This window comes from Buteo buteo, chromosome 12 (assembly GCF_964188355.1).
Source record: "Buteo buteo chromosome 12, bButBut1.hap1.1, whole genome shotgun sequence".
NCBI lineage: Eukaryota > Metazoa > Chordata > Aves > Accipitriformes > Accipitridae > Buteo > Buteo buteo.
In genome coordinates, this window is record NC_134182.1 from 21213354 (window position 1) to 21238722 (window position 25369).

At 36.4% G+C, this 25369-nt stretch overlaps 1 protein-coding gene across 4 annotated transcripts in view; it reads left to right on the forward strand.

Moving 5' to 3' along the window:
- The window catches only part of BTBD9 (BTB domain containing 9), a 133403-nt gene that overhangs the window by 60255 nt on the left and 47779 nt on the right, over window positions 1-25369 (forward strand). For all 4 annotated transcript variants that reach the window (XR_012652499.1, XR_012652500.1, XM_075042939.1 and 1 more), the window contains exon 8: window positions 13408-13517. Coding sequence is in view for 2 of the 4 variants with exons in the window: in XM_075042939.1 (XP_074899040.1) it covers window positions 13408-13517 (110 nt within the window). In the remaining 2 variants the exon portion in view is untranslated. The remainder of the gene's footprint in view (window positions 1-13407; window positions 13518-25369) is intronic.

The following is a 25369-nucleotide window of genomic DNA, read 5'->3' on the forward strand; positions in this document are numbered from 1 at the left end:
CAGAAGTGAAAGAAAACAACTTCCCATTAAACCAAATATGGTGGTTTTGTTTTGGGAGCTCTGGTTTGTCAGTGCTAGAGATGTGCTGTATGGGCAGAATTCTTCTAGCTGCTATCAAGGTGAAAACAGATGTAGGATCCAAGTTTATAAGGTGTTATCAGGGATATTGTGGTAAGAGTTTAGGTGGATAAGAGCACTTAATCTCTTTTGCATTTTCTTTTTATATAGAGAAAAAAAATGTTATTTAGAGCTACATTTGAGTGGTTTTCATCTTGAACATAGTACCAAATGTAATGATAGAGGAAAAATATCAAGAGGATTTACTTGAATTGGGGCCTAATACAATACCTTCATAAGTAATGGAAATACTTCAGTGACAGCATTAAGCTGGGAAAAGAAGGCTTATCCTTTCTGAGTACTACATGTCTTCTGAACTGAAAAAGGGAGAGGTTTATACAGAAGTAAGTTTGTTACATTAGAGGATCCTAGGTAGATCATTAAAATTATTTAAGGAGCCTTTATTTTGTCATAACTTGGCTCTAAGCCTATCAATTTGCAACTTTCAGCATTTTTCAGTGCAATTTTTATAGGCAGTGAGTTTGCTACTTTTTTGAAACAGTTGATGAAACCTCTCTCTGGCACTCCTTAATATATGGATAGCTAAAAAGATGATGGCTTAATGCATTCTGTCTTTAAGTAGGTATCCAGACAAAGCTCTGTTTGATTCCTAAATAAAAGATTTTTTGTTTATACCAGAGGAAGTTATTACTTCAGGTTTTTTTCCATGGCCATAAAATTTATTTCACTGCAGAAGCAGTCATCCTGCAACTGTTGGAAATATTTGTGCACAAGCAGGTACTGACTTTTTCATGTCCTTCCAATGTTCTGTGGGATCTGTTATTAAGCATTTGAAAGGTGTTACAAAGGAAGATCAAGGCAGATTTGTTGTTGTTACTGATACAAATATGCATTATGATCCTCTTTTATCAGTGCTCAGTTACTTTCATAAAATTCAGTCGGAGCGTTCACAATGGTAATGCCCTTCACTGCAGTGTGGTCTGAGTGTATTTTGTTGTGTCTTGTTACGTTAAGCTGTGGTGACCTGAAAGTATTGTATAAATGACAAATTGCTGCATTCACCCTAGTGAGATATTTCTTCTACCAGTGATATAGGTGATAATGTGTGACAACCTGTAACTCTTCCATTTTCCTGAAAAAATCCCATAACTGTGGAGAAACATTGTTTGAATGTAAATGCATCCTAAGTTCTTAGTTTTTCAGTGGAAATAAGTTGTTTAATGTTTTGAGACAGAATGAAAGGTAATTCCTTCATTCAGGTCTCTTTTATAGGTACTTCTGGCACCAGCTTGTCTTGTATTGTTTGAGCTGCATATATTGACAGAAATAGTGGAAGCTTTTTGGTGAATGTTTGAAGGAGTTAAATTACTATAGAATTACATGTAAAAGTTTGATTTATTGCACCTTGGCTTTACTGCATGTATTGGTAAAGGTGTTCAGTCATCTTTCATTTGAGCTGGAATTATCAGCAAACTATTCCAGTACAAAACAGGATTAGCTTAAAGATAAGGTGTGAGCCAAAGAGCACACAAAACCAAACTGATTTCCAGAAATGTAATGGTTTTTATAATTTTATTAAAAGCATAGCAACTTCAGCTGTTAGACTTAAAGTATGTTTCAACAGAATGAAAATTCATGGCCAATTTTCAGTGCTTATTTATTATGATGGATCAGTATCACCTAGAAGGAACCTACCTGCAGTTCACTCAATGTTGAGCAAATTTTGGACAGGTGAGAACTTTATTTTCTATTACACTTAAAATAAAAGAAATACTATTTAAAAGAAAAGTCTTACTTTATTTTTCTGGTTGCCATTTATTCTCTTCTTATTCCAGTGCCTCCAAATTGATTTTAGGATTTGTGACATTGGGTTTAAAACAGTTTATTATTTTTAGATGTTTTACCATATAGAGGGAACTATGTGACATTATTAAATCACATTGTTCTTTGGTTAAAGAACCATTTGAAGAGCCGTGAATTCAGTAGCTCAGTAAATATTTCTGTCTTCTGCAGGTCTACTCACCTGTTCACAAGTTTTAGTGGCATAGTTCTTAGACATGTCAAACATAAATTATTTCCATATGGTAGGAGACAAAGAACTGCATTTTAACAAAATGATAAAATTTTCTTGGGACTATGGCACCCAATGTACCGCTCCAGCCTGATGGTAGTGTTTCAGTGAGCTAATATCCATTGTAATCAGTTGAGTTGGTGAGATGATGTGAAGTGCTGTTCTGAATTAATCAAACCGTTCTCCTGATTGCTTATTAAATCCACAGAAGTGTGGCAAATTGTATACAATACATGTGGTTCCACTCTACAGCTAAAACAAATCACAAAATAAAAAGAAAGTGAAGAAGAAAGAAGCAGCATGAAGAAGAAATACTTATATTAAAGTAGTTATCTGTCTTTAAAATAAATATAATTCAACTCTTCTCACAGGAACGTGAGTTTCTGGAGATTTTACTATCCATATTCAGATATTGGAAGTCATTGCCCTTCTCTTCTGCCATCTCATTGCTCCTCAGCTGTGTAGGACTGTTTGTGCAGGTTAATGGAGGCCTACTTGTAATCCAAATTTATGATCTTCTTTTGCCATGTTATCTATTATTTCCAGTAAAATACAATTTGGTTTAAAAATAGCTAGATCTATGCAGCTTATGAGATTGAACCTGGTGCACTGTCCATGTCTGATGAACAGTCCCATAAATAACATTTCTTTTGTCCTTTATTTTATAGCTCAGTTCAGGCCTGCAGTAGTTAGCAGTTAGGTCTTGAATATGGTGGAAAGTATAAGCCATGCAGATTAGAGACACTGATTAATTGAGGTAGCAACCATATATATGTGTGGCAGGTGATATTGCTAACTGATACCATGTCAGATTTTTCTCATGGAACACAGAACTTGGTGACTTCAGAAATAATTGGTTGATACTTTCACTGATCTCTCTCACATCAGACTTCACCAATCTGAAAAACATGTCTTATAATTTCCAGTGAGGCTTCTCTTCCATTTTGTAGTGTCTGATACATATTTCCATGTGAATTTAAGTCTTTTCTAAAATGCATGTAAAGAATGATTATAGTTAAGAGTTTGGTTAAGCTGTGTGTTGTTAGGAGCAGAAGAGGTGTTGCACATTTTAATTATGTTAGAAAGGCACACCAAAGCAATCAGAACTGACATTCCACTAGTTTAAGTAGGGCATTACTTGTTTGTTTTTTTTTTAGGGGGGTTTCTCCTGCAAACATTGCTCCTACTGTTGAAGAATTTAAGTTGATGTTTCTTGTATATGACATAGCTGCTGTTGGCTTGGCATCTGTAAATCACTGGATAGTACAAGGTTTTTAGTAACTGTATGATCATAGCTTTATTTAAGGAACCCATTAACAAAGCCATCCTTGCCTCAGATCTAAACCATTTGAATATTAACACTAAATGCTTTATCATAAATGTTTTAAATGTATAAAGCAGACTCAGCTTAATGAATTACCCCACATTTCAGCATTACAAAATTGTTTGCACAGCAAATTATAAATTGAGCCAGCAATACTTTGCATCAATTTTCTAACCACCTCTAACTACAAGGAGTTGTATCCGTAGGTACAATTTTCAAATCATAAAAATATTGGTGAAAAAGATGTATCCAGTCATTTTTATGTTACCAGCACTTAGCAGATTCCACTTGAGTATTGCTTAGCACTTTTCCAGTGTAATTTTAACATAGCAAATGGGAGGGTTCCTTGCATATATCCTTGGATATATTTCTCAATAAGTAAAAAGTTACAGTGTTTCTGAGGGGGGCGTTATTTAGTTAGTTAGTTTAACATTTCATTCTTCATGTGTTTTTATGACCCCCTTTTGAGAGCCCTGGAGGTTTTCTCTTATTCTCTTCCCCTTATGTGCTTGAATACCTAGAGTTGCTGTACTTCTGATTGGCAATGATTCATCCAAACAAACTTTATGTAAAAAGGGTTCTTTCATTAATTGCCATCCTTTTTTTTAATCATTTTCATCCTCTTTTAAAAAAAACACCTTCTTTACCACTGTCTGTTGGATATTGAGACTCCAGAGCTAAATACAATTTTCTGTATATATCTTCACTACAGTTTTACAGGAAGAATTTCTAAATTCCTTGCTTTATTAAACACAGTTCAAAACCACAATTATTTCTTTGTTGAGCTACCTTGATGCAGGTTGATATCTCTTTTTCTTTTTTTTTTTTTTTTTTTTTTTTTTTTTGGTCCAGTTGTTTCTAGATCACTTTGTTCTAATACTTTTCACGTATTTCTTTGTCATATCATATATAGTCTGATTCCAGCCTAGATCTAGACAGGTCTTACTGAACTGTCCTTGGAGCAAGAAATAATTATTGCATGTTAAATTCATAGGCTGGTGGAATATGAGAAGCTGGGGAAAATGGAAAACATTCTCAGATTTCATGGAACAGAACTTTCTGTATTCCATTTTATTCAATATGTTTAAAAATGTGGAGGCTACAATGTATCTATATAATGAAGCCTAAGTTAAATTGACCCAAAGCCATGAAACCACATCAGGATATACTGTGATTCAAAGAAAACAAGTCCTGTTGAAGATTATGTGCATTTTGGTAAGAATCCAGCTCCATGTCACACCAGTCTGGAAGGTATGCAGAGCAAGCTCATGTCTGCTATTTAAATCCCATGTCCACTTTGTGCTAGAACCAGACTTCCTGAGGAACAATGCTTTCTTCTCTATTTAAAAGAACTATTTTTTTTCTATAAAATTTAATTTATTAGGGTCCCATTTTATGTATTCAACAGAGATGGCATAAAGATAAATGAAGGTGATATTTAAGTTGGGTTTGGCTGCAAAGTCAGATCAGGGATAGGATTTAAATACAGATTTCATGGTATCAAAATCTTATTATCTCGTCCTACCAGATTTTGAATTCATGTGGTGGAATTCCATTGTGAGATCAGGTGAAATTACAGATTCCTGCCCATATCTAGACAGGTTCTGGGAGATCGAACTGTTTGTGGTTGAGATCTGACCCAAAACAAAACCTGCAGAGCCAAGTTCAAATGTGAGAAGTTGAATGGAACTAGAGATGCACGTGAAGATTCATGTTCAAGCAAGTTTACCTCAAATTTGGGGTTTTCTGTTTAAAAAAAGAAAGAAAATAAAATAAAAATTGGAAACAAATAATGAAAAAATTACCATTTGTAAAGTGATTAATCTTATGTATGGAATACAAAATGTATTATCACATCATGCAAATGTTAACTTATGTTGCCATGCACAACAGTTTTAATTTGGTTAGATAAGTTCAGAAACATTGGTTGCTTTGTTGATATGCTACTTATGTATAGTGCACAAACAATAACATATCCTGTGTAATATCAATATTTTTAGCCATTTGAATGCCACAGCATAAAATATCTGGATACACATTTTAGCAAATTACAAAGAGAAATGTGTTGTGTTTTGAAACTGCTGTGTTTGCTACTGTACAGGCTTTGCAGGTATTATGTATGCTTTTCCTACTAGAGTTCAATGATTTTGTCTCATGTAAGTGTTTTATTTGATTTGTCACTGTTGTTGTCTATATTTGAAGCAGGGATTTCCTTTGGTATAAAATAGAGTCTATTAGACTTTCTAGTCTAAGTGCAGGAAAACTTGTCTCCTGTCAAAGGACAGGAATACTTTCCATGTTTGTTCTGGCTTAATTCTGTATTTTATGTATTTATGTCCACTGTTTTTCCACATGATTTAATTCTGGCAATGGATTTTTCCTCATTGTTTTTTTTTTGTCCTCCTGCCCTGAGTCTGTTGATTCAGCTGTATGAGCCTGAAGGATTATATGTTTTACAGAGTTGTCAATAAATGGGGTTTAGATGGTGGTGAATAGCACTGTTTCCTTTTCCGCTAAAAGACAAACAGAATGTCTTCTAATGCCCTTGTGTGCTGGGCTGTATCTCATGCATCTCTGTGGCAGTGATCAGAATGTGAATGTTAGTTGTTTCTAAGCAGTTAGAGGAGATATGAAGTATGTAGGACTAGCACTGGTATCTCATGCCAAAGGCTCCACGAAGGAAAATGAAACTCCACGTTCTTAAGAGCTCGATTTCTACATATTGGATTTAGTTCTTTATTTTGGTTCACTGTACCTGTTCTGGTTTGCTGTGATAGTAATTTAAAGTGGGTATCAGTGCAAAATACCAGTTAATTTCCTTTACCTCTTTACTTAGTCTTCTCTCTCAATATTCTCAAGGATTGAAATTTGTACTTAATATATTCCAGAGTTTGTCTGTATCTTACTGGTTTTATTATAATGAAGGATTAAAATGGATCTTAGAGTATGCATATTTTTGTGCTTTGACACATATGTCCTAAGTACTGTTCTGATGCAGGCAGCTGAGCTTTGGTATTAGTAGTCCTCTAGGGTATCCACAGCTGAATCAGTGATATGCTTGGCAGCAGCTGTTATCTCAATTAAATGTGTCAGCTGTACAAATGTAAAGAGCAGAAGTAAAACATAATGTAGTTGTTCAGAAATGTGAGTATTTGTAGTCACAACAGAGTCCCCAAGTCATATTTTCATGTAAAGGTGAAGAATTGCTCTGGGAAAAATAGGGGATGGATGAGGGCCATTGCCATGTGGGTGCCTAATTAATCAACCCAGGTAGTTCATTCAAATTTAGTAGTTTAAAATTCTACTAAGATCCAGTAGAACATGCTGTTTCCCTCTAGTTAAAATAATTTTCTCGTTAGCGGGGAAAAACAAAAAGAAAGAATAATACAGATTTTTCTAGTATTCCTGTCATGGGAGTTTCAGGGCCAAGTGTAGCATGACTAACTGTGACTAGAGAAGTCTGTGACATGTGGATGGAACTCTTCCACCACTTAAATACTATGAATATCCATTATTCTCAAACAGGGCCAGAAACCAAAATAAAATGTCTTCTAAAGGGGCAAAATTCTCATGCTGCAGTCCTGTTCACCTGCCAGGGAAGTACTTTTAACCGCCCCAGAGTGATCAAGGTTTTTTCTTTGAAGAATGATTCAGGGTTCTTTTTGTCTTCCCCCCGGTCTATCAGTTGAGTCTAAATTCCATTGACAGAGGAGCTAGTCTAGCCCCTTGAATTGTGATTCTTTTACTCTGCTATCACACAAAGATTTATAGATAACGTTGTGTTGTATAAAGCTGCTTTGTTCTTGACAGGAAAGTGAACAATTTCTAATTTCACTGGAAAAACTGCCTGTAGAGTTTTTAATGTCTGTCCTCCTCATTTTTTTTTTTTGTCTGCCATGTCTCTTCCTCAGTGAGCAATATAATTAAAATTCATAGTGTGGCACTAGGATTTTGATTATAGAGTTAATTTTTCATCATTCCTATGTCTCAGATTAATCAGGTTTGCCCAGGCTTGTGTCACCCACTAACAAGGTGCTCTAAATTTTTTCTTTTCATTTAGGGTTTAGGCTTTCTGCTGCTTTTTACCCCTTCTGTCTTGTCATAATCAAAGCTTTTAAATTATCTTATAATTCAGCATACGTAAGTAAGTCTGGTCAGTGGTTCTCTTTAATTAATGACATGCTTGCCAAGCACAGGAACTTACTGAAGAATGACTCTGTGTGGCTATCAAAAATAATTAGTATACACATTTATGTTGACTTAATCAGCACAAAAGATACTTGTATTTCAGGAAACGTCTGTTAAAAATACGATCTTTAGTTTGTTTCCTGTTTTTTCTGATTTAGAGGACTACAATAATTGCAAGCAGGTAGTGTTGGAGGTGGGAGAATACCACTCAGAGGTGAATGTATTTGTTCTCGCTACTTGAACAGATGAAACGTAATTGCAAAACTATGCGAAGTTTGACCTTATTCTTAAGTATCTAAAAGAATCAAGATCAAATCAAATGTTTTATTATGCAGTTAGAGGTTTTATTTTATTTCCATATGAGTTGATATATTGTTCATAGCATACAGAGGGTACAGATAGTGGAGAAATAACTTGCTCCAGCACTTCCAATTACGCAACTGCTTGTTTCTTTTTCCCTTAGTTGCAAGACAGAAAATATTAAGGTAACCAAGATTTATTTGTTTTCTTATGGGATATAGTTTTTGTATAAATATGTAAATAGAAAGCAAATATGAGGACAGTTAAACTTCCAAAGTTGGACTCTGAAAAATACATGGTTACTGAAATTGTTCACTCCTGCAGTCCTAATTAAGTATCCTTTGATCTTTTGATGGTGTTTATAATATAGTGATTTCATAATAAGAGCCTTTAGAGAGGGCAGGATGTGAACTACGGTTCCTGAGTGAGGAGCTGTTGGATACTTTTCTCTGATTCACTGAGTGGCCTCACACCTTGTCTGCTGTGCATAGCACAGCGGGAGAGGACATTGTGTCACAGTCTAGCCTGGCTCCCTGTGGGTAGGGAGCTCTCCTTCAGTTTGAAGTCCTGTTAAAAAAAGGAGTTGAAATTCAACCTCTTTCTGAGAAAATGCCTTACAGAACAGATCATTATATAAAGAGGGATTATCAGCACCAGTATTCACAGCGGTTCTGCAGAAAAGGGTCCCAGCTTTGGAGTCCAAGCTGACAGAAGGATCTCCCTACGCTTGATGGAGACAAAGATGGATTTTCAAACCTACGTCTGGCTTGAGCATTTTCTTTCTAGTTTGCTGTAGACAGTTGTATACAGAGCCTGCTCACTGATCTCATCTCTGTCAATGTTACCTTGTTATCTCCAGATATGATACTCTTGCAGGTATGATGCAGATTTGCTTGTGGGAACCAGAAGGCTGTTAGCTCTTATGGTGCTTAATTCTCAATTGTCTGTACCTTAGCCCTTTTAACAAAGCCAGTGAGCTTTACCTGTTGCTGCTCTGCCATTCAGAACCACAAGCAGTATCATGGTGTTGTGGGCTAACCCTGGTGGGCCGCTCAGCCCCACACAGCTGCTTGCTCGCTCCCCCACAGTGGGATGGTGGAAATCAGAAAGATAAAAGTGAGAAGACTTGTGGGTTGAAATAAAGACAGTTTAACAGGTAAAGCAAAAGCTGTGCACACAAGCAAAGCAAAACAAGGGTTTCACTTGCTACTTCCCATCAGCAGGCCAGCCATCTCCAGGAAAGCAGGGCTCCATCATGCGTAGCGGTTACTTGGGAAGGCAAACACCATCACTCTGAATGTCCCCCCATCCTTGTAGGGAATATCCCTTTTGACATTTGGGGTCAGCTGTGTCCCCTCCTGACTTCTTGTGCACCCCCAGCCTACTCCCCAGCAGGACAGGGTGAGAAGCAGAAAAGGCCTTGAACGCTGTGCAAGCACTGCTCAGCAGTAACTGAAATGTCCCAGTGTTAACGCTGTTTTCAGCACAAATACAAAATGGCACCTTACAAGCTACTGCGAAGAAATTTAACTCTATCCCAGCCAAAACCACTACAGTATTTTTTAAAAACTTAGTGAGCAGTCACACAGAACACGTTCCATGCGTTTTAAGCATTTGTCAAAGTTGCATGTGCCGAATAATTGTTCATATTAATTTTTTTGCATGTACTCTTATATTCCAGCTAACAAATCACTCCAGGAAAATGTTGAGATGGTATACATGGTCTGATTGCCTGAAGGATACTTTTATTTTTAATCATGACTCAGTTGCCTTTCCATCTGGCAGAAAACTGCTTAGGAAAATTTACACATTTTCAAGTGTGCCATAAGCTATAATAGGCATTTTAAATTTCTGAAATCTGTATGCTTTGAATTAAGACTTTGTTGCTTGTATTGAAGTTGTCCACATTGCAGTTTTTCCTCACTATATTTCTGAACCAACTCTTTGTTTTCAGCCTGTTGTTTAGTGTTCTTCTCATTAAGATGTACTATTTCAGAATTTACAATATCTTCATCTGACTCTTCTGAAATAGGTTATGTACATTCAATATTGCTCTTCATTGGCGATATTTGAAATTCAGATACAGCTTGTTTACCTAGCAGTACTGGGAATTTCTAATAAAATCTGCCCTGTTTGAAGCAAGATTATCTTTACAGTCTTAGGCTATGGCAGCTTTTGTATCTTGCATCAAGTGGAATAATAAGCTACAATTTTTATGCAAAATCTGAGAATGTGATTTTAGAAGTTAGGGTGTTTAAAGTAAGTTTGAAGATTGCATTATTTTCATTTCCACCAAGTAGAAAAATGCAAGATTCAGACAGGAAATCATGCTGATCATTTATGTTGAGAGAGATAAGGAAAGAATACAATATTTGTATTGTACTTGGGAGAAAGAATGGGGTTTTTCATATCATTATGTTCTACCTTGCAATAACATTGCAACATTGAAATAATATACTTTAGAATATTAACATATACATGATTATTTTAATGGATGGGATTTTGTTTTATATTACCACAAAATTTCAGCTTTCCAGCAATGTGAAGCATTGTCACCTATTGTCAAAATAACTGATAGGCTATTTGGCATACAAGAGTAAGCTTTGTTTCTTTCTACCTGTTGGCAGAGAATTTTGCTAACCAATGAGTGAGATGTTATTTAACCTAAGTGTGTGGTATGATAAAGATGTTTTTCCCATGGCAAACTATTCAAGTCTTTTGTGTCTTCTACCCTCTTGATATATTAAAAAAAACAAACAACCACAACCAAAAAAACCTAAAAAAGCCAAAAACAATCAAGAAGTTTGCTCTAGTTTTACAATTTCATAACACAAAATCTAAATAAATTAGCTTTTAAAGCTAATTATGAAGCAGCTTCTTGTGTTCCTATTAATATTGTTACTTTGTTTATTCTCTAAACTCCTTAAAGCAAGTAAGCATAACAGAAATATGTCAAAGTATCTCCAGTAGTAAGGCTCTGTTGGTTAGCCTGGAGTGTGGTTTGTCTAGGCAGCACAACTCAATCAATAACTTTCTTGCCTGAGAGAGACGAGGGAGTCTCTATGGTGACCCAGCCTCCACGTGCACTTATAAATGTTCCAAGATTGTTCCTGTGTTTAGTCAAATTCTGTGCTTCTGATGCTGGATAGAACCAGAACACTTACTGTTGTCATTGCCTGTGTATTTAGGGTTCATACTGTGCTCGCAAATTGACAAAAAGAAAATAATCTGAGAGGACTGGCCCAAATATGTCTGTGCCTGTAACTTCAAGGAGGAGACATACCCTTAACTGAAGATGTCTACCAGACCTCCTAAAACTGAAAGATTCTTTCAAATTTCAGGTTAACTTTCTCTGAACAGCAAACTGCTAGTCCCCTGAATAATTTGATTATAATCTTTTCAGTGGATCTTCAGTGTCAGTTTTGCAGAGTCAGCTTTGCAAGTAGAAACCTTGGAGTCTTACTCCTGCGTGTCTACTGTGCTTTTACTATGGCTGTACCTGACTGTGCCACTTGCAAAAGCACCACAAATTATCCTCAGCATGTTCAGAAAAACTGAGGGTGATACGGTTTTGCCTTCATAATGTGAATCCCAAAAGAAGGCATTTTGTGTATCACCTTGCAGTAACTGACTGGTTCACATGGCAGGTCTGGGGAAAGAACTGCTGTTTCTCTGACTGTCAACCAAGATTCCTGCGCTGCTCTTTGCAGGCTCTTGTCACAGTTGCACAATGAGGGCTAAGTTCTGCTTTACTCTTAAAATATAGGTTCACCTTCTTTATGGAAAATAAATTTTTTTCCACTTTTGCTACTTTTACTTTTTCTACATAGAATGACTTGCAGAAAATTTGCTACTGTGAAAATTAATTGATCTGTGAGTTAATATTAATTAGGGAATAGCATATCATTCTTTTTTGTTTCAAGTCATGATAATCAAAGTAATTTTTTTTAAGTGAAATTTTGAGCATATTGTATATCAGTTTTGTAATTTTAATCAAAATTTACAGTAGTTTTTTTTTAAATTAAACTATTATATAAGCTAAAAGGAGCAGAGGTCAAAAACTTTGGCAATTTTAGCGATATCATGATATTCGGGTAATTTAGTTGTCCCTTGCAGTCATTTGCATGTAATAGGTGGATTTTTAAAATTGTTTTTTAGAAGTTTTTTTCTATTTGTGGTAAAGACAAATGAGTATCAGTAATAACAGTTATTGAGGCTTGCTTATAAGAGCTCTTTCATAAGGCACTCAAGTCTTGAAGTGTAGGAGGAGGTTGAACAATAGTATGCTAAATAGCTATGAGGCTTTTTTATTGCTTAAAAAAAAAATAAATCTCAGGACTGAAAGCTGTGTATCTTTTCAACTTGGCATGATGAAGAACACAAGCCAAAATTATGCTGTTGGTGATCGGCTGTTATGTTGGAACTATAATTATACTACATAAGTGAAAGATTGTTTTGTACTGCAGACCGAGGATATTGCTTAAGATGCATGCATTCTGATACTTCTTAATTGAATGAGTTCATTTAATACAACCCATTTTGTGGGGTAATGGTATTTGTTTTAGCTAGTTTTCTGTGTTGCTTGTTCAACATTTATGGAGATGGTATACAATATTCCATTTAGGATCTTTCAAAATTTGTAGTAAGAACTGTCAGATCTCTTCAGAAAATGCAGGAATCGGACTGAATCAAGGTTAATGGCTGTTTATAGACCGTGAAGCCTCCAGGGTAATACAGAAGGGAATAGGTCACAGTGTTCAAGAGCAACTCTATCTGATTTTTCAATTAGAGTCTAGAAGTATAAGTTATACAACCAGGAATGAAACCCAGAGCTAGCTTTGTTTCATAACATTTGACTGTTCAGATATTTTTTTGTTGTTATTATTAATAAAAGATACACCAACAAAGACATCGGTGTCCTGTACACCCAGTGTTAGAATTAGAAACAGCCATATTAAAATGGAATTAAAGTTTTGCTTCTGCAGAGAAGCCTCACTGATCTGTTGCGTTTGTCCTGGCTGTATGAAATCTTTCATTGTGGTGAAAAGTAGTTGGTAAAGGGATTTTTTTAAATTATTATTTAAAGCTTCCATGAGCACACACTTGCACTAACAGGCTATTTCTCCATTTCTGAACCAGAAGGTCCCTCACTTTGCTTTTCTTGGCAAATTAGTCCAGAAAGATTTTTTTGATAGATTTCACAGCTCTTTAATTTTTTTTTTAATTTTTTTTTAATTGTACTGGAGCCAGCATCCTGAATAGATGCAAGCTTTCTGTGAAATTTATACTCTTTTTACTCCTTTTCTTATTTTATTTTTTTAACAGTTGCTTGGTTCTTACAGGTCTGCACAATATAGTCCAACTGAATTATTTATATTTTAGTGCATAGAATTTTGTCATGCTTAACTTGTGCTACTTACCTTTTTTTTTTTCTTTTTCCCTATAGGTATATTCGAATTGTTGGGACCCACAACACAGTGAACAAAGTTTTCCATATTGTGGCGTTTGAATGCATGTTCACAAACAAAACCTTTACTCTTGAGAAAGGCCTGATAGGTAAGAGATAAAACTGTTTTCCTTTCACATGAACTATTGCGAAAACGTGCCTTTTAAGACTGGCCGTCACTGCACTCTTAATCTGTTTCCACACTGAAATCTCTAACTTGAGTTAAATGAAGCTGTATGCATAGAATTAGTTGGCTAGTCCTTGCGACTCCTTTGATATTTCAGTTCTGTGGATTAATTAGTGATGTTACAGGAATCCTAAAGTTCAAATTAAATCAACTGCTGCTGATACCAGTAATTGAGTAACTCAGTGCTGCTAATCCAATTCTTCTTTGCATGTCATAGTATGGTTGCACTTGCCTTCCAGTAGATTAGCCTGAATTCTGTAATGAGGATGGAGTAACCAGAGCTATTTATTGCAGTGAAGATGGATTTGGGCATTTAGGGCCTATTATACAGCCTAGTTCCAACTGCTCAAGGTAACCTCTCGTGTGTTGATTTTCCCCCAAAGAGCCATAGACATGTTTAGCCATGGCAGAACACTATATTGGCTAGCCTTATTCTCAGAATACCGCACTGATGGAGCTCTGTTACCTCTGGAGCTCCCAATAGCTTGTATAATACTGATTTAAGTTCTTCTACATAGTACTGAATTACTTAAGGTAGAAATCCCCAACAGACCAACAATACTGCATGATAAAATATGTCAAAGTAAGATTTAATATCGATTTTTTTAATAGTTCAAACAGGGTGAATTCTGTGCTTTCTTCCATACAAACTCACGTGAGTGAGATCCTGAAATTCATTGGGAATACTTTTGTGCAGCTTTCAGTAGTTGTCTAGGTGGGATTTCCCACAGTTTGTTACTTCTGGCATGAAAATTGAGTATTTCAGCAAAATTCTTCATGTATTCATGCTGGTTTTAAACATATATTTAAATTTTAAGTATGCACCTATGATAGATGGAAGGGAAAACAGATTTCAAGAAAGAATGAGAGGAAAGATTTTAGTAAGACATATTTCTTTTAAATTTTTTTCTGAGAAAACTATAATATTTAGCTGTGAAAAACTGAGACCAAACTCCTTCAGCCCATTCCCCATGCGTTACACAAAGGCATCACATGGTTACACCTGATCTCATGAGGTTTGCCTGTGTAATTTCATGATGTTTTTTTAGAAACATAGAATAAGTAGCCTGACAAATCACACTTTACTAATTTTTATGTTATATAGCCCCAAAATGTACAAGGTCTTCCATAATGCAAATAGGAAGTTTACCTTTGTTTTAGGGAGTTTGCAAGTAGTATTGCAATTGCAGTTGACAAGAAAATAGAATAAGGAAGAACTGTGGTTAAAGAAAACATCCACCTTCAGTAATCTAGTGTCCTGGTTTCAGCTGGGATAGAGTTAACTGTCTTCCTAGTAGCTGGTACAGTGCTATGTTTTGAGTTCAGTATGCGAAGGATATTGATAACACTGATGTTTTCAGTTGTTGCTCAGTAGTGTTTAGACTATAGTCAAGGATTTTTCAGCTTCTCAAAGCCCAGCCAGCAAGAAGGCTGGAGGGGCACAAGAAGTTGGCACAGGACACAGCCAGGGCACCTGACCCAAACTGGCCAACAGGGTATTCCATACCATGGGACGTCCCATCTAGTATAGGAACTGGGGGGGGGGGGGGGGGGGGGGGGCGCAGGGGGAATCGCTGCTCAGGGACTAGCTGGGTGTTGATCGGCAGGTGGTGAGCAATTGCATTGTGCATCATTTGTGTATTCCAATCCTTTTATCATTACTGTTGTCATTTTATTAGTGTTATCATTATCATTATTAGTTTCTTCTTTTCTGTTCTATTAAACCGTTCTTATCTCAACCCACGAGTTTTACTTCTTTTCCCAATTTTCTCTCCCATCCCACTGGGTGGGGGGGAGTGAGTGAGCAGCTGCGTGGTGCTTAGTTGCTGGCTGGGGTTAAACCACAACATCTAGTTAGCAGAGAAACAAAATATTTCAAGTTTGATTATAACCTTTGAGCTAAGTTTCATATTTAGCACTGCCAGCTATGAATTTTTAAAAACTTTATACAAAATCAGAGTTACTGTGTGCAAACAAATGGTGCATATATCTGTATATATTTGATTGAAGATTATCAGTCATTTAGCAAATATTCAATTTAGGACTTAAATAACATATTAGCTTTTTGTGTGTGTGTGTTAACTCAGAGATTCTTTGGTCGTAACAGCAGGCAAGGTAGTGAATCCGTGTGTGTTAGTGGAAGTGTATTTGTACCATAATTGACTTGTCTTTCAGATACTCAATGATGTTTTGTGCTTTAGTGAGCATTTTGGTGAGGCAAACTATTAGATCTGTTTCAACATTTCATGAGTTTCAAAGATAATCTAGGGGATGGAGACTTTATATGGCTTGATTAAAATTTATCCATTTATGAAATTTTTTTTTGTAGTTACAGAATCTTACAGGCAAACAGGGTTTGGACTACATAATAGTAAGTGTCCATTATTGTTCAGGGTGATCAGTGGAATGATGCTGTCATTCAGTGTGGGTCAATCAAACTGTTGTACGTGTAAGACATTTGAAGTGATCTACAATAAGCAAAGAGAGGCCTGTAGGGCTCTACAGCTTTTCATATTGAAGGGATGGTAGTCAATACAATTAATAGAAAATTAAAAGAGTAAGAATTCAGTGAGTAGTTAATTGGAAGAGGGATGTGGACTAACTTCCAGTTGTAAATGAGACAGCAAAAGTCGGATACATGACCCTGCAGAATTTATGGTGAGAAAGGGACAAATGGAAAGATTTTGGGACTAGTTGACAGCAGTCCAGTTGTGAAATGGAGCAGGGGCACAATGGCTGTTCCACCAGAATTTATGGCCATCAAATTACTTATTCAAAAATATTCTCAACAGTTGTGCCCCAGGAAAGTAACCTTATATCCATTTAGTACTTTGTTTTACATACCTGTGATAGTCACTGTAAGGTAGCATGTTGTCTGGCTCCCTTGATCAAGCAGTTCCACTTCTGTAAAAAAAAATCTATATGACTACCAATGGATTAGTTGGCACAGATTTATTTATTGCTCTGATGAGTATTTGTGATGTTTGTTTCTATTCCAGCAGTGACTGGATAGGGTAAAGTGAACCGAAAGCAGTTAGGAAAGCTCCACGAAATGTATGAAAGTGCAGTAATCCGAATAGGTTGCTTTTAAGCTTGACTGAGTACAGAAGCCTTCATCCTCACCACTTGAAAAGCAGTATTAGGTAATACTATTGGGTTCATTGTTTATCTCGTATGGTATTCAGTTAGGTTAGAACAAACACAGCTGCTGTTTCTATATCCTGTTTTATTAAGAAAATGTTGGTCAGCCCTTGAAGGCCATATGGTCCTTTCAGAAAGACTTTGTGACCCTTACTTCTACCAAAACAACACTGAAGATAATAGGCAAAGGGTTTGTCATTTGAAGCGTCATTCCAAAGATATAAGGTCACTGAGGTATTTGTTTAGGGATCTTATACGGAGATTTAAGAGTAATTATTTATTTAATTTTGAAACCTATTCAACTTGATCAGAAAGCTGTATATACAAAGAGGGTAATTTATCAGATATATTACTACTGATACATAGTATCTATGTAATGGCTGTCACTGTGAAGTGTAGAGTAGAAGGCTGGTAAACAAATAATAAAAATGAAGCACTGTTTCATGATAACAGCAATTTTATGTTGCTGTGTTTATACTTACAGGTTTTTCATGACAAATTATTAGCTTGACATACTACATTAAAAGTTAATATGAAATACGGTTTATACAGTTACTTTATACAATACAGAATGCAGTACTGACACAACCCATTGGTAGCAGTTTTGAAGTAAAAGTAGCAGGAAATGCTCTTTCTAGCACTATCTGGTGTTTTAGTGTTGGTTTACACTTTGTTGTCTTGTGAAATGAGGTAAGTGACAGAAATTAACACAGGTGTTAGATTTGAGATGTAGTTTTCCTTTTGGCATAGTATTATCTCTCAATGTGTAAGTAAATTAACACTTCTACATATTATATTCACGAGATTGACATAACTGTTTCATTTAACAGGGATGTAAATATTTTTTCATCTCAAAAGCATAGTGTTTGCTTTTAATGCACTTCACTTTTGAAATTTTGGATGGTCTTTAGTCATTAATATTTAATCTAGAATCCAAAACAAATGAAATTTTTCACAAGCAAGAGACGTACTCCTTTGGAGGCAGAAGTGGTACCCAGTGTGATGTGATGTTTTGTAAAAGCTTCTAATCTGCCCAGTGGCAAGAAGGTACAACAGTGGGTAAGGAGCTGCTTCTATGCAATGCCTCTTTTGGTTTTGGGGGTTTTTTCCCACCTAAATATAGGAAATAATTCCTCTTTTCTGCCTCAAAGGGAAAAAATTTATAACCTCACTTAGTCCTTTAATCAGTACTCAGTGCTGAGGGACAGTCAAGGACTATGCAGGCAGGTGGCTTTGACCAGCCTACTGTCCTGTTTTGAGCCTGGTTAAGGTCATAGGGAGTGCAGTGTAGAAGGCTTTTATATGAAGTTGTGTTTATCTGTAGTCTGTCTCAGTCTGTCAGACTATCTTGTAACTTGTACATTACACACAGAAGGGAGAACAGTGAATAATGACTGAAGAGCAGGAGATGGATGTAAAACACTGGAATGTCCTTGGTCACCCTCTGGGGAATGCTGTTCAGTACTTATGAATCATTGTGAATCTTCATTTGGGTGCTCTTCAATGCCTTGAGAGAATTTGTTTTAAAGGGGAAAAAATGAAATGAATAAATAATCATTCAATTGTCTTTTACTCTCAGACACTTATTTAAAAAAAAAATAAAAATTAAATGTATAACAGAGAGAAACCAGTCATATCATTTTCCTAGTAGAAGATTGCTCTATCTCTGTCCAAGGAAGCAGTGAGAGATGCTATTTTGTGTCTAGTTTAATGTTGACTTCACACAAAGCTATCATATTTTGTTTGTTCTCTTTTTAAAAGGTTAGCCTTCTTTCAAAACCATGCAGGTTTACCCAGCAATGTAAGTCAGCTCTGCTGCAAGCATAGCCTTAGGAAATTATGAAAATTTGAAGATGATCTAAATACTGCAGGGATTTCCACCCACCCCCACCCCCCCAGGAAAGGACAGCCATGTGGTCAGTTTAGTTACTGGTACACATTCTTCAACAGAGATCTGTTCATACAGTTCCAGTTACTTTTTGTCATAGTTTAACCCCAGTCAGCAACTAAGCACCACGCAGCCGCTCACTCACTCCCCCCCCACACCCAGCAGGATGGGGGAAAAAATTGGGAAAAGAAGTAAAACTCGTGGGTTGAGATAAGAATGGTTTATTAGAACAGAAAAGAAGAAACTAATAATGATAATGATAACACTAATAAAATGACAATAGTAATAATAAAAGGATTGGCATCTACAAGTGATGCACAATGCAATTGCTCACCACCTGCCGATCGATGCCCAGTTAGTCCCTGAGCGGCGATTCCCCCTGCCCCACCCCCCCCGCCCCCTCCCCCCAGTTCCTATACTAGATGGGACGTCCCATGGTATGGAATACCCTGTTGGCCAGTTTGGGTCAGGTGCCCTGGCTCTGTCCTGTGCCAACTTCTTGTGCCCCTCCAGCTTTCTCACTGGCTGGGCATGAGAAGCTGAAAAATCCTTGACTTCAGACTAAACATTACTTAGCAACAACTGAAAACATCAGTGTTATCAATATCCTTCGCATACTGAACTCAAAACATAGCACTGTACCAGCTACTAGGAAGACAATTAACTCTATCCCAGCTGAAACCAGGACACTTTTTTTTTTTCTTGTTCTTTTCTTCCCATTTCCAGTGCCATAATGAAGGATGCATACTTCCTAGGGCTCTTCTGAAACAACTGCTATTTCTGAAAGTCTTCTTCAGGCAGAATGTTTAATGAAAGAGCCCTATAGTGAACCGATTGGTTGGCAATTAAAAGTATGGCCAGTTCTAATGACTTGAATACTTTTATTCTAATTTTTGGATCAGAAATCACAAGCTCTAGCAGATATCAACTGAAAAATCAGCCTTCTCTGAAGTTATTCTAATCCAAACTGAGAGGTGGACATAGACAAATACTAGTGGGGTTTTCTTTTCTAGCTAAATGTGGCTTGCAGAAAGCTTTTCACTGAAACAAGTGGAAATGCTGTTTATATCTGTTTGAAGTTGATATTTCTTGAGTTCTTGATTGAGTTCTTGATTGAAGATTCAAATGAAATGTAGCAATGTCATCAGCAAGTTTCAGCTCAAGAAAATAAGAAAGAGTATGTGGAAGGGGAGACAGGACTTTGTGACTGTACTTCTAATTAACTGAAAAGTCTGTAGACTTAATATTTTCTACCATGTCGCAAGTGAACAAGTGCTAATTCATATGCTGAATAAAGACTAGACTTAACAAATCTTTTGGCATGTGGAAAATAATGAAAGCAAAATGCCCAACATGCTTTTAATTATTTAATACAATAAAATCAAACCCTGGAATAATAGTGACATCCCTAATACTTTTTTTTTTCCCTTGCTCTCAGCTTTCTTTTTTCTAACTGTTGCTTCATAGCAAGGAAACTTTTGTCAGCTCAGCAGATGTTCAGGTAGAGAAGGAGTGCAATTTTACCATTAAAAATGGAGCAATTGAAAGCTGAGCAGTTAATGGATGTCAACATGACAGAAAAATGACTTATTTGTATTAACTAAAACAAAAATTTATTGCTTCTAGTATAATGTCTTGTTTATAGTTTCTTCACAAAGTGATGGGTTTGTGTCTTAAGAGAATTCAGTAAAATGAACAGTTGTATTGCAATGATGACACTTAGCTGAGAACCTTTGACTTGACTGATGCCTAGACTGCAGTATAAATATATTCAACAGTCCATAATTCTGTAAATTACTGCTTGCCAATAAAATAAGACTGCTTAGTAGACCTGCACTTTCTCTGTATGTTTATTTTAGTAACTAAATAAAGGTTTGTTAATGGCTGGTTTTGTGAGCTGGTGCAGGAGCCCACTCAGTTCTGTTCCTTCCTGTGTTGCACAGAGTTATTTGAGGATTTTTCTGTCTTTTCTTTCCCCCATGTTAGCCTATCGATTGCAGTGAAGTTACAGTGGATGGGCAGAAAGCAAAATCTGACCTGTCCAGACTGGGAGGTGAAAGAAAGTACTTTACACTTGGATATGGAAGCCAGTTAATAATGGCTGTATTAATTTTTTCCTGAGTACTTCAGGGAAAAAATAATTCCTATGGAAAGTCAACTATGCTAAAGATTAAGGGAGAGCAGGAAAACCAAAAACAAACAAAAAAACAACCAAAACCTTAAGGAATAATAAATAAATGTGACTGAGGCTACCACAGACTCCTGGTATGTTTTTCTCCTGGGGGAATCTCTAAGAACAGTTGAATAACATATCTGTCTCATCTTTAAGTATAGCCAGAATAGATAGCCTTTAGGCCATGCCTTGGAAATGACAAACTCTTATAAAAATACTATTACTAGAATTAAATATACTGCCAAGCTGCTTGTCGCTCCATACTGCAGCATAAGACCAGGAGACAAGAAAGTACATTTTAATGAATGTTTTGATGCAGCTGTCCTGTGCCCTCGACCATCTTCTTTTGTCTGCTTACAGAATATGTATGCTTTCCTGACACACAACTTTTCTGTTCCATAAAAGCAAATCAGATTTGTCAGAGCAAAACTGCTGTATGAACAGTGGAAAAAAAGAATTTCTGTATTTGTAATTCCCTCTTTTGTTTTTTCTTACAACATGGATTACTGTAAAAGCTGGATAGCTGGCAGATTAAAAAAAAAAAAAAAGAAACAAGACTGTTGGTTTTGGCAGTATCTTTTTGCAAACAAGTGACCTAAATTGCAGCAGAAATTCTAACACGAAAAAGGGAGAGAACCAGAAGACTTGAAAATACAGCCCCAGAGCAGAGTCCCCACCAGATGGTATTTTTAATAAATTTATCAAGCTGATATAAAAGATGATAACGTTCAAAATAGGGAGTGGCAGACCTTCCTAGAGAGAAGGAACAGAATGGCACCTTCTGCACACTGCAATTAGTTAGAATCACTTTCTAATTAACCGTTGTAGGGAAGACCAGAATGGTATTAAAAACACACTAAAACAGTTCCTGTGCGGTTGTTAAGGAGTTTGACTAATCAAGGTAACATCTTCTTAGGAGGTCACAATTAGTGCAGAAATCTAAATGTGACAAGGAGTGGGATGATGCTCAGAGGGCATGCAGATAAAATATTGGATGAACTGAGCTGTACTGTGTTCAATTAATACCTTTACATAGCTCAGAGGGTGTCCAGAGCAACCTCAACTTGAACACTGATTTTGACACTTCATCTTTTACTTTTTTTTTTAACCAAGATTTCAGTAGCTTCCTCTTCCTACAAAAAGCAGCGATATATAGAAGATGCTTTAATGCCTATATAAAATGGATACTCGGAGAAGTTCCCTTACTGCCAGGGAAGAGGGGAAGAAAAGGAAGCCAAGGCAAACTTTATTTCGATGCTAGTACTTTTAGTTTGCATTGTTAGTCTTTGCTTTATTCAGATTGTTCCCGGTGAAGTACTTCTAATGTCTACCACCTGCTCCTCCATAAGAATCTGGAGAGAAGGAGGCTGAGGGGAGACCTTATCGCACTCTACCTGAAAGAAGGTTGTAGTGAGGTGGGTGCTGGTCTCTTCTGTCAAGTAACTAGTGATAGGACAAGAGGAAATGGCCTCGAGTTGTGCCAGGGGAGGTTTAGGTTGGGTATTAGAAAAAATTTCTTTACTGAAAGGGTTGTCAGGCATTGGAACAGGCTGCCCAGGGAAGTGGTGGAGTCCCTGGAGGTGTTAAAAAAAAAAAACGCGTAGACAAGGCACTTCAAGATGTGGTTTAGTGGGCATGGTTGATGGTTGGACTCAATGATCTTAAAGGTCTTTTCCAACCTAAACGATTCTATGATTCTAATCTGGGAATTTCTGAATGTCTCTTCAGTAATAGGGAATCAAGAGGTTTCTAGAATAATAATATGGTGGTTTTAGCAACTGTTTTTGAGCAGAGGTGATACTACATTTGGTAATGCAGTAGATTTTTCAGAAACCATTGCTTTTCCACTGCCTTGGACTATTACTTAGCAACAAGCTTACACTTTTTTCCTGCTGTGTGTCTTATGGTGTTTTGGTTGGTTGGTGGTTTTCTTAAGATTATGCTCCTGACACCACTAGCACACTTAAAACACAGAATCTTAGCTCTTCATGGAAAATTATCTCTTTTTTGGGTGTTGGAGACTCTTACAATTAGCTCTGAAATTTCACATAGCTATATTTCAACCATTTTCAGATGTTATAGTATTTTAAATACATATTTTACAGACAGCTATTAAAAGTATGTAATTAAGTTATCAGTGTGCCGAGGGCTTAAAATGGTACATTTACATCTGTAGTATACGTGATTTGTTTTTTCGTAAACCCAACACTATTAGAATTTTCACGTCTTCTGTATTTCCAATTTTTTTGTGCCATTTTTGTTTTGGCTTGTTTGATGTTCTGCTGATTTTCAAAAATTTTTGGTATGAGATATTGTGAATTTGGAAATTTTATTAAGGTAATCATTGTTATTCAGATAATTTTTGGTAACTTATTTTTCCTCTTTCTTTTAAATTAAATTACCACACAGACTGGTTGTCTTTTATCAGAGGCTGACACACAAAATCTTAACTTTTTTTTTAATACAGCCTGTGCTGAAAGAATTTTTGTTATCATTTAGATAAAAGGATTAGTGCTTTCAACACGTTCCCCCAAAAAACAAAGGCTCAACAGGCAACCTTGATTTTTACATGTTCAGAGAGCATAATTTTTCAGCCTTGTTAATATTAATTTTTTTATTGAAAGAGAGAATAGGGAGAGTTTGAAATGTTGAGGATGTTAGTTAAAAACTGAGCTTTTTAGGGAAGTGCTGGACATGACTAGGGTGTCTTAAATAGCTTTTTTTTTTTTTTTTCCATCCATTATCTTGCTGGAAGGTGACGTTCAAAAAGCTTGGGGTTCTCTCTGAATTACAAACAGAAAGAAAGTACCATACTTGATTAAATGTTAACAAAGGGAAATAATAGGTAATTCCAAAAACAAGTGTTGATACACTTGTAAAACAGTGCTGGAAAAGTTCTCTATGCACAAGAAAATACACCACCTTATTACAGCGTGCTCCCAGAGAAGCTGCTGTTGTTGATTTTTGATGAAATTGCTGAAATTATGTCAAGTTCTAACTATACTATGAATTGTGTTTGATTTGAAAGGAAGGGGGAAACTATTTAGCATTGGATTTAAATGACATTAAGCAGGACTAAGTAAGTACAAGAGCAGCATTCTTCTCCTTAGAAAACTTTAGTGTTGGTTTCCAGAAAACTATGTCCTTTGCTAAAGAATAACAACTCCCAAAGCTGCTTTTTGGGGGGTTCCCCCCCCCCCCCCAAGTATGTAATGTTCCCCTGCTTCTAAAAATGCCTACTAAAGGATTATATTATGCTTTACCTAATTTGGTTTATAACAGCAGTTTCCAAGCTAGAGCATTCAGGTTTGGATGTACCAGGGAGAAGGAAGAACTTAATTTAGGGGATAATGGCACATGGACCATAGTGTTGGATATGTACGCTGATTGCAAGAGGGGTTGTAGAAGTGAAAAAAGGAGTTCATTACAGATATTCCAGCACAAGGTAGTAGTTTAGCACTGGCCTGTGGAATTTTTTTTTCTTTTTACTGAAACTCCCTTCTTCTTGTCATGATTTTGCCAGGAATGCTTTTACTAATTTGAAAATTCTTTGAGTTCCCCAACTTGCTCATTATCCCTGTAATACTCAAATAACTGCGTGTAAGGGTTATATGGTATTATATTTCATTATATTGCATAATGAAAGAAGGCAAATTTGATATTCTGCAGTAACACCTTTGACTTTGTTGGGCATAGCAGGCTTCTGCATGCTGGCATTTTTATGGCTGCATACAGGATAGAAAAAATAATTATCTGGCAAAGATCTTTGATGAAATTAGCATGGGGGGGGGGGGGGGGAAGTACTGTATAATTCCTATCTCCTGGAGGAAAATCATTATCCTGTGTTTTGGCCCTCCTTTTTTCAAGAGGGTGGGTTTTAGGTAGTATCTTTTCTTTTGCTGTTGGGATTTTATAATTTCTTTTTTGTGGCAGTCAGTCATACCTTTTTCCTGTCTCTTGATGGAATGAGAATTACTTCTGCACTTGCTGTTCCATTTGTATGGCAGACCTATTGGTTTCTCCTTCCATCTTGTAGTCCAATACTTGTGTTGAAGGGGTTTGCAAGTATTAAAAAGCATTTTCACTTTCTAAATTCTGGGGTGCAATTTCTCATCACAGTCAGAGAGACTGTCAGAAGTACCATCAGGTATGTGTAGAGAATAGCCTCCTGAGCTGTAAGACTTTAAGCCCTGGTTTTGAAGACTTTGAGTCCTGACTTCCCACAGTCCAGATCAGTGCTTTAAACTATCTCCCACTTATTTCTCTCTCTTCTCTCTCTCTCTTTTTCTTTTTTTTTTTTGGGGGGGGTGCAGGGGAGTGGCAGGGGGGAGGTTTTATCATGAAAACAGGAAGAAATTGTTTGAAAATTTCAGAAGTTTTGCTGGACAAGCTCTTTTTCCCCAATTGTATTAAAAGAGTGCTTTCATATCACCAAGACAGAAATCCATCTGTTAATTTACCAAGCTATTCTGGGATCAAGGCTATAAAAATTATCTGTACCTCTTGATTCTGCTTCATAGTTCATGTTCTATAAGAGTTATATTTCCATATTTGATCATACTTTCATCCTTTT